The sequence below is a fragment of the Ctenocephalides felis genome, unplaced genomic scaffold (genome assembly GCF_003426905.1).
Source record: "Ctenocephalides felis isolate EL2017-DRISC unplaced genomic scaffold, ASM342690v1 CF-g0.4_SCAFFOLD_01886, whole genome shotgun sequence".
NCBI classification, from domain to species: Eukaryota; Metazoa; Arthropoda; class Insecta; order Siphonaptera; family Pulicidae; genus Ctenocephalides; species Ctenocephalides felis.
Genome location: NW_020538040.1, coordinates 80213995 through 80227016, shown reverse-complemented (window position 1 = coordinate 80227016; position 13022 = coordinate 80213995). Strand labels below are relative to the sequence as shown.

The 13022-nt window shown below is 28.3% G+C and overlaps 3 protein-coding genes across 4 annotated transcripts; 1 reads left to right on the top strand and 2 right to left on the bottom strand.

Moving 5' to 3' along the window:
• Positions 1–1074: 1074 nt before the first annotated feature.
• Positions 1075–2623, bottom strand: LOC113374559 (cytochrome c). The gene is made up of 3 exons (XM_026614534.1): positions 2488–2623; positions 1800–2020; positions 1075–1264 (listed from the first exon to the last, which is right to left on the bottom strand). Exons 2-3 carry the CDS (start codon positions 1978–1980, stop codon positions 1119–1121), a joined length of 327 nt encoding a protein of 108 aa, XP_026470319.1. The 5' UTR covers positions 1981–2020; positions 2488–2623; the 3' UTR covers positions 1075–1118.
• Positions 2624–6477: 3854 nt separating this feature from the next.
• LOC113374558 (ras-like GTP-binding protein Rho1) lies at positions 6478–7920 on the bottom strand. Of its 2 annotated transcripts, none has more exons than XM_026614533.1 (2): positions 7783–7920; positions 6478–7560 (listed from the first exon to the last, which is right to left on the bottom strand). In XM_026614533.1, the coding sequence occupies exon 2, from the start codon at positions 7553–7555 to the stop codon at positions 6977–6979; it is 579 nt and encodes a 192-aa protein (XP_026470318.1). In that variant the 5' UTR covers positions 7556–7560; positions 7783–7920; the 3' UTR covers positions 6478–6976. The 2 variants fall into 2 exon arrangements, with proteins under 2 accessions (XP_026470318.1, XP_026470317.1); XM_026614532.1 differs by having other exon boundaries at positions 7695–7846.
• Positions 7921–8936: 1016 nt separating this feature from the next.
• Positions 8937–12559, top strand: LOC113374557 (anillin-like). The gene is made up of 7 exons (XM_026614531.1): positions 8937–9059; positions 9231–9425; positions 9750–9971; positions 10037–10274; positions 10789–11141; positions 11645–12022; positions 12127–12559. Exons 2-7 carry the CDS (start codon positions 9243–9245, stop codon positions 12427–12429), a joined length of 1677 nt encoding a protein of 558 aa, XP_026470316.1. The 5' UTR covers positions 8937–9059; positions 9231–9242; the 3' UTR covers positions 12430–12559.
• The last annotated feature ends 463 nt before the right edge of the window (positions 12560–13022 follow it).

Below are 13022 nucleotides of genomic sequence, written 5' to 3'. Positions count from 1 at the left end.
ATATAACTTTTATAATCCCAATACCAAAAAAAGACACTGGTTCGTTCTGTTATCCATGTACGAACACAGTTTCATTACCAAAATGTGTATAATAAGTCCTGGGATTGACTAACCGTAAACAATGTTAACACATATAATCTTTGCTTTTACTCCTTTTCAAACAAGCATATATAAAAGAGTCACAAGCATCAGATAAACAGTTTCCATGTAAATAAATATGGGAGTGTCAATAATTTTACATGGCAATACAACCACAGTCGTTTGCCTAATAGTAAGACGAGAAAAAACATATGCATAAATATTACACAGTAACTATTGAACTGAGCACACTTAACCCTTTGCACTTCAGCACCCCAAAAATTTATATTAAATGTTGCAAATAAGGTGACAATGAAGTGCAAAACTTAAAGAGAGCAAAATTTGGGTAGAATGAACCTCATAGAAATATATCCTACATAATCCATGTGTATAAATATATATATATATATATATATATATATATATATATTTCCATGCTATTTCCATACGAAACTTTGATTGAATTGCGCTCTATCTAAGCGTTAATATTATGAGCTAAAACTTTCAGAGATTTGTTTTTTTATCTATTTGGAACCATTTGAGCCCCTGGGAGCAAGGAAATTCGAAAATAACCATTTTAAGGATCACCCCCTTATATATATATATATATATATATATATATAGAATTTTATAAAATTTAGAATATATATATATATATATATATATATATATATGCACTTATAAATACATACACATACGCTTATATACATACATATACTTGTATGTATTATATATGTATAAATCAAGACGCATTACAAAAATATTCTTACTTTGAGAGATCCAGTTTTCAATGATCACACTATTCTGTCGATCTGTTTTAAAATTAAAATGAAAGTAAATATGGATAATTGAACGCAAGCAAGCAGGATTCTACAGGTTTCAAATTCTGTAATTCATTGGTACCAAACATTGATGATACAATTATTGAAAGACTAGGATTGATATTTCATTCTACTTAAAATAATGTTGCTAAAACTTATGAGTAAAACAGATAAATTAGCCAATATAATTGTAATTATTCATTTAATTTATTTCATTTTCTACTTTGTGCTTGATTCTAAATATGCTATTAAGTCTGCGCGTTCTTGTGGCTTCTTCAATCCAGCGAACACCATCTTTGTTCCTGGGATATATTTCTTTGGATTTTCGAGATATTCAAATAGTGTGTCCTTGTTCCACGTGATTCCTATAAAAACAATCAGGTAAATAGTTATAAACATGTACATATATATGTAAAATCCAGAATGTAAAAGCTTCACAAAATAATTTGAGTCATTATGAAGAAAATCATGGCAATCTCATAACACATTTTTTTGGATTGAAATAATGACAGTACTTTAATATCCTTTACTAATGTATGCTGAATTCCTCACTATGATAAAATAAAAACAATATTTGTTGAGTATGCTAGAAAAAAAACACCAGAATCTCATACCAATGTCATCTACAAACATAATTCATTATTTGAAAGAAGGAAACTTTACTAATACAAATTGATCAAACAAATTGAGTTTTCATTAAACTAAAATAGTTTTAAGGTTAATCATTTCGAATTGTAATATATCAAAATTTTCTAAAACTAAAAACATAATATGAAATACGAAAACAAAATGATTTTTGTAGCTTAACACGAGAGGAATATTTATCAAATAAAGCAAATGCACACGCAAGATGTTTAGTTATCTCTAATAAAATAGCACATTTAAATAAATCTAAAATACCCTTTGCTTTGTTGGCATCTGTGTACACGAATCCAGGGGCTTGACCAGTTTTTCTACCAAACAATCCATGAAGGTTTGGACCTGTTTTATGTTTGCCTCCTGCTTCAACAGTATGACATTGGGCACAACGTTGGACGAACAATTTCTTGCCCTTTTCTACATCTCCACTTGGTACACCCATTTTCTTGTACTTTTTGATTAATTACAATTAATTGCTAATACTAAAAAGAAAAATTTATGTAATAGTGTTGTATATATTTCAATTAAAATTTGCACGAAATTTTAGTTACAAAATCTACAATTTTTATTAATAAATTCGCAAATAAAATTTGCAAAAGTGGGGTTATATCGAATTATTAACATGTGTTATATAATACGTGTGCGTGCTCTTATAGTATAGTAATACATGGGAAGGATTACGTAAGCTTAGCCTTAACACAGAATTTATTAATTCTAATTAATAATCAAAAATAATATATAGTGAAAAACATTCTAAATAAATAATTCGAATAAGCACGACTTATTTTAACCCAAATTTGGCACAAGAGGTCGATCAGAAACGTCAGATTTGGCGGATTAACAGCTTCAATATTTAAAAATAATTCCAAAACAGACACAAAAACCATATAAAGCTTATATTGCGTACTAATTTTCGTATGTAATATTTAATAAATGTAATTCTTTTTACCTGTTTCACTCGAGCTCCGTCCGTCAGTACGCAATCTCACACCACAAACTGAACTTGCACTAGTAAAGATTTTCGGGACTTGTCATTTCCCTGTTCTATAACTCGAGGTCACCAGTGTTCTTTCGATAAATGTTTCGATTTCGATATTTAGCTTCGATATATATCGATAAATTAAAACCTAATATTATGAGGCGCGCAAATTGAATTCGTAAACGTAATATTTGCACATGTATTGCTATTATAATATTACCCAAATGTTTTTCTCGTGGAATATTTTGTTACATAGAAATACTTATGTTACAATCTGCAGAAGTTCATGATACATTGTTTGAATATCGATTGTTAACTGAAATAATTTTGTGAAGACGTCCATGTTTATATTGTTTGAAGTTAAAAATCTCAAAATGCTTTATATAGAAACAAAGTTTTATTAATTTCCGTAGGGTAAGTTGTAGTAATCGCAAAAAATAGAAAATTAGAAAAAAATGATATATGTGTGTGTGTTATCGGATACAAATTTTCGTCGACGATTTTGGAAACACGGATTAACCGATATGAATAATTCAAAATACATTCGATTCGTATTGATGGCAATACGTGCTGATTAGTTTTTAGCAAAGGCAGGTCCAGCCTTTCAAAAGTGCAGGGCAAAAAGTTCCACAAATGCTAATACAGTTTTTGAGAAAACGAAGCGTTCGATTTTATTAATTCAAAAAACATTTTATACGAGTATGTATTGACAAAATAAAGAACTGAATATTTTTTGGGAAGACAGGTCCAACCGTTTTGGAGATCCAATAAAAAAGTAACTAGTTGTGTATGGCATCGTGCCTTAAGCAAATTGCTGGAACTTTCCGTACCGTAATAAAATTTCTCAGGAATATTAAATGTTTTCATATAGATTATTATAAATACTGTAACATTGTCTAATATTTAGAAGAGTTATATAAACTGAATTACAAAGTTAAAATTATTTATTTAAAGTATATATGTGAGCTTTAGAACTTTATCCAAAATTAAAGTTTAAATCTGAATTATTTTCGATATGCAAAAAAATTTTTTTTTTGAGAAAAAAAAATTTTTGAACATTTTTTTTTCAAAAGCAATTATTTTGTCAAAACAAGTAGAAAGTTTTCTGAATCATTCAAATCGGATGCTTAGTTACCTCAAAAACTGCCATTTTTGCATATTTAGCTAGGTATCTCCGAAACGGCTGGACCTGCGTTTGCCAAAAACTAATCACCACCTCTCCCCGTCATTACAAATTGAATGTTTTTGGGCTATTCAAATCAGATGCTCCGTTCTCTCAAAAACACGATTTCTATTTTCTGCACTCTTTACTCTGTATCTCCAAAACGGCTGGACCTGCCTTTGCCCAAAACTAATCAGTACATCTCCCTATCAATAAGAATCGATTTTTTACTTGAACCATTCGAATCGTGCGCCTGAAAAAGTAGACGAAAAATTGTATCCATCCATACATATACACACACCCATACACGCACATCAATTTTTTCTGAAGTATGCCAAAATGTTCAGAAACCTTCATATATAAAACAAAACGTAAAGAAAAGTAAAAGTTTTTAATTTCGTTTTTTGGACGATTACAATAACTTATCCTACGGGAAGTTATAATTACCCTACGGGAAGTTAAAAAAATGTCATTTGACGGACAAAAATGATCATTAGACATATGCACATCAAATTATCAGATATTCTTAAGAGATTTTAATAATAAGTGCAAATTTTATTTACATTTCTATAGGTTCCGTATCCATATTTATCCGACTGCGACTCGGCATTTCCGCTCTTCGATATAACATCGTTTCTAACACTTCGCAGCGTGATTGCTTTTAAAGTTCAAAATTTTCAAAAAAAAATCGAAATAAATATATTATAGATTTTAATTTTAATTCTGGCTAACGTTCTAAAGCTCACATAATACTTTAAATAAATAATTTTAAATTTTTCAAGAGTCAAATTTTGTAAGAAATTTCGAAATTCTCAAAAATCTATTTTTTTCAGTTTTCAATAAATTTTGAATCTTCTTTCAAAATTGAAATTTTGTTACGGGAAGTTCCAGCAATTTGCCTAAAAAATTTATATTACATATATGAATAATATATTGTGAGATACAGCTCTGTATATTTTATTAAATTTAGGGGACTTTCTATGATACGTTAAAATAAAAGGCACTAAAAACAATTGCTATCAGCATGGTAAAATATATAAAATTTAATTTATTAAATATTAATTACGAGTTACTTTGAACAAGCAACAGAAAGATGAATTCATTCAAATTGCGATTCCAAGAATCTGAGATTCAAGGTTGAGCAAATCACAATACGGTCATTCATGTCGTCAGCAAAAAGCAGTGAATCACACCCAGGGCTGATCAGGGCGACGGTAGGTCGTCGACGAGAACACGTGCTTAGGGCAATGATATTACAACATTACAAGGGCATTTTTTATATATATATTTGTACATTTATTTGCAAATGCCTACTCAAGAACTAGTGAAGCAAACGAACGATTAATATTGCTCAAATATACGTACAGCATAGCCGATAGGAGAATGCGACTTACAACCGATGCCCCTGCAAAATGTCCCATAGTTCTTGGTTGGCGAGGCTTTTTTTGACACCAAAAAATATGAATTTGTAATCTACCAACTATATCGTAAAGCAAAGTAAAAATTCAAAATAAATTACTAAGATATCATAAATTAATAAGATGATTTTTAAATGATGTTGATTTAAAAATAAGCCCTAGGATTTGCGTTGCCATTTTGCACTTTTATATTTGTAAATGTGCTGCTTTTCATTAATATTCTGTCTACATAATTATTAGAAATTCAATAGAAAAAAACTTAAAAAGAACGACTTAAAAACACTTATTGATCGCAAAAATGGCATTAGATTACCACAGTAGTTCTTACACTACATTTTAATGCATATGTTATATTTGTTTACTGCTAAAATTATTTTTCATAGAAAACAAAATTTTGTTTTTTATGAAAAATAATTTTAGCAGTTTGTAACTATTTAAATAGTTCATAATAAAAAGTCCATATTCCTAAAGCCGTTACAATTTGATTAAAAACGTTTCAAAGCAAAGGTTGTACATAAAACATGCAGGTCAACAAGAATGAGGAATAAATTCTTTCTAAGAGCAAAGAAAATAATACATCATTGGATAAGCTCCTTGAGGCAAATCGTTAGAATCACAAAAAATATTTTCCGATATAAAATCACTAAAATGATACATTTTCAGCTTGGTAACGCGATAGTATTATCATACCATATATTAATACGCCACCGAGGCGAACAATATTCAATACAATAGTTTGATATGAATATTTCTGACAAAGAACTTACTACAAAAAATATTAAACATTTTAAGAGTGTGCGCATAATGCGCTAGTATGCGAAATACGCAAAGAATCCTTCATAACGCGTTCCTAAACTAAAATATTTATAAACTACAAAATTAACATCTTCCAACCCCTTAGTTAGGCTGGTATTTTCTTTTCTTTCCTATTTAAATTGTGATGCTTCAAACATGATAAACACAACATAACAAACCATGAAATAGCTAATTACATTTGCGAAATTGCGCAATTTTTGCTTTTTTTAAATCATGATACTTAACTGTATCTTCAATTAAAAATAATTTTATATTTGCAAAACACAAATTAGTTTGATATATTTTTATTTTCTTTAATATCAAATTTATTACTTATAGTAAAAGTTTACATAAAAATGAACACTAGGTATGAAAACGCTCTAAGATAAAAATGTTTGCGTATCATAGATTATGTATAGTTTCAAAACATTGTTGGCATTTTGCAATAGTACATTAGCATTTGATTATGATATTCAGTATTGTGCTTACAAAGTTATCTAAAAATTAAACATTAGATTAAACAATATTGAAGAGTTGAGAAGTATGTAATTCAATGAGTTAATAATAATAAAAAAATGATAAATATTGGTAAAATATAGGGAATTTTATTTATTTAATATAGTAGACATGATACATCGCATGCATTTCTAAAAATCTAATGTAAATTATGCCCCAATAACACATATGTAATAAATTCCACAATGGTAATATAATTGATTAAAATTATCTCATAATATTGATTTTAAAATTGTTAATCGCACTGCCTATACTCGATGCTGTTGCATATTTTAGTCTATCTATAGGCACTTTACAAATCTATTGATAATCACAGAACAGGATGTTTAAGGTACCCTCAGTTTTAGTTATCCTCTTGTAAATATTTCATGCGGATTTTAAGATTAAGGGACCTGAGAAATCTGAGAGTACATTCCATTTAATTCAAATTACTGCATAAACAAAAGGAAATCAATTCAAAAATCACCCTTTATCCTGTGCCGAACAAAGAGCAAATCGATGCATCAAATATAGTTAAATTTGCATTTAGGCAGTATAGCAAACAATAGATATTGAATATCAAAATAATCTACAATAGCAAACACCGATTCTTCTTGTTTTTCTTAACTTGTAATGCGGCTCTTGTGGCGGTCTCAAATACTTCTCGTACTCCTTCTTTTGATTTAGCAGAACATTCTAAATATGCAAAGGCATTTATCTTCTCGGCCATGGCACGCCCTTCCTGTGGCTTCACAGGTTCCTGTTTCATCTTACTTAACTCTTTGATTGTGTTTGGGTCATTGCGTAAATCTTTCTTATTTCCAACAAGAATAATAGGTACATTTGGACAAAAGTGTTTCACCTCTGGAGTCCATTTTTCTGGAATATTTTCTAATGAATCAGGTGAGTCGACAGAAAAACACATCAGAATGACATCAGTATCAGGATAACTGAGAGGTCGCAAGCGATCGTAGTCTTCTTGTCCGGCGGTATCCCAAAGGGCAAGTTCAACTTGTTTTCCATCGACTTCGATGTCAGCCACATAGTTTTCAAAAACAGTTGGGACATATACTTCTGGAAATTGATCTTTGCTAAATACAATCAGCAAACAAGTTTTACCGCACGCTCCGTCTCCGACAATCACTAACTTTTTTCGAATTGCAGCCATTGGTTCTGCCAAAAAAATCAAAGTTATTATTATCCGTCAACGCCTATTGACTTATGAACAAGTAACAAAATGGCTGCTGTCTATCTGCTCGAGAAAAGAATCAACGTTCACAAATAAAATGAATTTAACGAATAAGCACCTGGATTTGATGAAGCAGAACAGCACCACATATCATGTCACTTCACCTTCATGCAATCAGTTATTCCCTATTACTATCAATTATATACCTGTTTAATTTATTATTCAGCAGTTATTCTTTAATAGACCACTATATCCAACTTCGGTGCACTTGTCATACACTGTCGGCAATTCCACATATGGACTCTGAAGTTGTAACGAAACACACTACCAACTACCAACCGTTACAGAAAACGATGAGAGGCCATCTCAACCGATTGACTAACGCAGGCTTTAAATAGTAACGTAGATAAATCATGACACCCTAGACAATATTAGAATACCCCGCGTTCATATGCATGACACGATACATACAAGATAAAATACATGACATAGTTTATGTTCATATGTTCGTTAAAAATAAGCAATATCATATTGTAACTTCATTATGTTTGTTCTTATATACTTATACCCAAATTTCAGACTTTTTGTGTTACAACTCTTCGAGCAATAGCATTTATATTTTTACGTTCTTTAAGAAAAGAATAAGCATTACAATAAATTATTGGTCGAAACATTATTTAATTATTAAGGTTATTATAAGTTTATTAATAAAGCTGAGATATGTCATATTGCACACAATAGTGATCCTAGTATAGTATAAATTATAATCGAGTATAATAAAAGTTAATAAATGCATATTGTTCTACCATATATTTGTCTCAGTTTTTTCAACAATAGCCTTCGCGATTCAAATACTAGTCAATTTACTATAATTTATTATAATTTACTCTAATACATTTACTATAAGCACGTATTGATTTGCTTCAAGTTGCCTCGTTACAAAAAGGATATGCTATCTAATTCATAATCTCTTAAATGTAATCAAATTTAGAATATAAAAAAATAATAAATGCAAAAAATATAACGTTGTTATGTTTTTAATTAGAATTCAACTGAAAACTTCAATAAAGTGAAAAAAAATAATATATAAACATGATCAATAACTTATTATGGCATATATATATAATTATATACATATATTTTTTATATTTACGGAAATTTATTGTTTTGTTTATTCTGTATAAAATTTTATTTATTGTCATGTTTATTATGTATAAAATTTCATAAATTAATTTAAATTCATTTTAGTTATCATCAGAGTCTAGATGGCCCTTTATATGAAGTGAATTTTCGTTATGTCGATCAGTGTTGACGATGTTTACTATTTATGTTCATGAAATATACCTAACCTCCAAAGTGAAAAAAATGAATCAAGTTAAATAAAATAATTCTCTTTAATGAATGTTAAGTCAGAACTAGATGATATACCTTACTGTTCGGTTATAGATAATCTGATATATGATTGTTTTAAGGACGCATTTAAGTGAGAATATTTGATAATAAATTAATATGTGGCATAAAAATAAGCAACTTATATACTTATAATTAATTAGCTGTAGCTTAAGAATGCTTTAAGAAATTATCCTATTGATTAATTATTAAATTTTATCGAATTTAGTTCATACCTACTTAATTTCATATATTCTATTTACAGCTCTTTTATAAAATGAAATTGATCAGTAGCACTCTCAAGGGAATGCAGAGTTCAAAAATAAAAGATTTACCTACAAGTAAATGTGAAAATCCAAGTATCAAACATGGAGAATCTTTATTGAGTTACGATCAAAGCCAGTTTTTAAGAATAGCTCTGGAAGGAAATGATTTTTCTGATTCAACTATTTCAGCAAATGTTAGTATAACCATGTATATGTCTTCTTGATTTTTGTATGAATTTATATTCATAGTAATTGTTATTCATTCAAATATAACTTTGTTATGTTATATTAAAGTAGTCGCTGTTCATATTAAACATTTCATTTCGTTTTATTTTTTAATGAGAATAGCTGATTAGGTTGCAACTAAAATGCATATACTTTTGTAATAAATTATTTCCTCAATTATATTGAAAGTTGTTTCTTCACTTGTTTTTAATATATCAGTTCTCTAATTTTTAGTTCTCACCAGTTATAGCTTATGTGAAAGTTATGTTTAACAAAGGTTTTGAATTTTTTAGACAAACACAGAATTCAATATTCCTCACGATTCAACTCTGGCAAAGAATCAGCATATAACATTAAGTGCATCTTCTACAAATAACTCTAACGTTGCTTCAGTTTTACATGATGGGATCTCCAGCATAGAAACAGTGGATGCATCAAAATTAATCTCTTTTTGCGAGTCCAGAGGTACAAAGAGATTGGGTATATTTCGAACACTTTATGAGAAGACTAGAGAGGTATATAAAAGACTAGAGATTTAATATAAAACTCAACTCTGAATATTGAAGAAATTTTTTTTTAGTCTTTTAGATTGAAAAAAAAAATTGAAGATGGAAAGAATGAAGTATCCTCGACACTTTCAAGATGCTCCAGTCATTTTATTAAATATGATACATGCGATGAAAGTATAATTGAAGATATGTTATGTGAAATTAATAAAAGAAAACAATTACTACTAGCCAGAAAGCAGTGTTTTTTAAAAAAGAAATTTCAGGACACTGCTCAACAAATTGAAGTAGAGAGGCAGCTACTATATTCAGGTATATATCAAATTATGTTAATTAATATTATATAATGGTCATAGAAACTGTTTTGATTTATTCAAATAACAATAAATAAATGTAGTAAAATAACGCAAAATGTTACCTTGCTTTGTTCCAAATTCTAAATAAATTTATTTAGAATTTGAATAAATTTATTATTTATAAAAATCTCATTTTTATCAGAATTTGAATATATTCATTATATATGAGTTTTGTTTTTTAGCATTTGCAAAAGAATATTCAATAAAAAAATTATCAAAGTTTTTTCAATTAATTTTGTCAAAACAATATTCAATAAAAAATCTATCGAGCTTTTTCCAATTAATTTTGTAGAGTACTGTAAAACTTATTTATTCCTTTAATTGTTTCATGAGGAATTATTATTTAGTTAATAGTATTTACAATATAAGTACTAATTTTAAATAAATGTATATAAATTTATTCATCTGCTGCTTTAATAAATCTCGTTATTACTACTTTAATACAATTTTAAAGTTGTTTTGCATTTCAGATGCTAAACTAAAAACTTTGCAAACATTTCTATCTAAAATTGACTATGAAGAAAAATCTTTTAAAATATCGCAGAGCAGTGGATATATTAATGTGACAGATCTTATTGTTCCGGTCAAGGAAAGAAATAAGAAAGATTTCAGTGAATACTATGTTTGTATTCTCTATCATGATCAACATGTTTATATGACAGATTATATCAAAGCCATGGATAACAAATTTGTATTCAATGGAACAAATATATGTTTTAATAATATAGACAGCGACTTCGAAATAAAAATAGAATTTTTTCTACTAAAGCTTAAAAAATCCATTAGAAATTATAGTCATGAATCAAGATACAATTTAAAAAACGTAAGTATAAAATTCTATTCATATAGAGATATTTATATACTATTTTCAGTACAAATGCTTCAAACTATCAATATAATTGCTCTTGATCTCAAATACTCAATCCATAATTTCAATATAAAAACGATTCTGCTTTATAACATACAATGCAAAATATTTTTGATGACTTTCTGCAAATCATCAAAATCTGAAAATCTGATTTTCTGAAAATCATATCAAGAAAATGGTTCTGCGTTATTATTATTTGGGAAATTTTAAAATTATTTTGAAAACATGTTCTTTACACAAGCGCATCATGAATAAAGAAGGATATCATTAATAATAATGTAAGGAATTTTTGTTTTACCATTGTAATTTCCAAATAATAAAATTGTGAAGAAATATTTTATTTCCTTTGTTGTTTAAGGTTTTTATGCAAAATAATGAACATAAAGTGGTTACTTGAATTAAAATTAAGACTTACTTCATTGAGATGGATTATTAAATTCTTTTTGTAATTATTCTAGGATAGCACATGCCCCACACCACAATTACTATTATCACCTGCAAGATCATTTCTTCGACCCTCTAAAAATTGGCCAGTTTCTAGATATAGGGCAGATAGTGAAAAATCTCAATTTGTATATCAGGGTTCTCTTACTCTGAATCTCAAAAATATTAGCTTATTTGGTAGCTATATATTAACTGATCTACCTTCTGATAGTAGCATTGAAGGAGTGGTTGACATATCGCTAAGTGCTAGAGTGCGTCTTCTTCAAGCATTTTCTGGATTTCTAACGATTGGAAATGAAATTGGGGGATGTGCTTACTGGAATAGAAAATGGTGCCGATTGGACGGTTTCATTTTTAATTATTGGAATTATCCAGAAGATGAAGGCTGTAAGGTATAAATTTGTACACAAATTGCTATGTGTTAAATGTATTGTAGTAACTTTTTAAAATACTTTTAGAGAGAAGTTAATAAGTAATAGTGTATAAAAAATTTCAGATTCCATGTGGTACAATTGATTTGCGTTATTGCAATAGCAATGAAATTAAACCAGCGAGTCGTCAGATATGTTCACGGAGTTTCACTCTGTTGATAGAAACTAAACAAACTTGCAAACCCCGTGACCGAACTTCTGTGAGTTGTTCTATGACACATTTTGTAGAAAGACATTTATTAGCGGCGGATTCAAGAGCTGATTTGGTCAAGTGGCAAGATGTTTTTAATAATGTTATTTGCACATTGAGACAGTGGAATACTTTGATTCCCAATTCTTTGCATGAACCAGATGAATATATTATCTAAAATTTATGTGATTTTTAATTATTTTGATAAACAAAAAATATATCACATTAATTTCAATATATACTTCTATCACAAACAAAATGAAGATGTATTTTTTATAATATGACTTTTTAATATTTATGTAGTATTTAAATAACTTCTAGTATATTTGTGCCAACATTTATATGTATGTCTGAAAGACTGAAAAACTTAGTGCAGTAGTATAACATTCCAATAATACTAAGATGAATTGGTTCCTCAAATTTAGTAAGACTGATTTGATTTAATAATATATATGTAGATAATAATTATTATGTAATTTAATGCCATAAAAGTTTCACTGATTTTTATAATGGATTATTAGTGAATGAGTGATTTATATATGAACAAATTGACATTGTATTTGAAGACTGAAGATTCTTGAATCTGAGATATTATGTATGAAGCAAAAGCAATTTTATTAGAAATATTTTATTGATGTTGACTATATATATTGTTAGCATTTTGGTACAAATAGATTTTAACAATGTTAATAATGGGCTACTTTTAAATTTATAGCAATGATGTATTATTAAAAATAATAACATTCATATAATGAATTTGATATTTTTTAA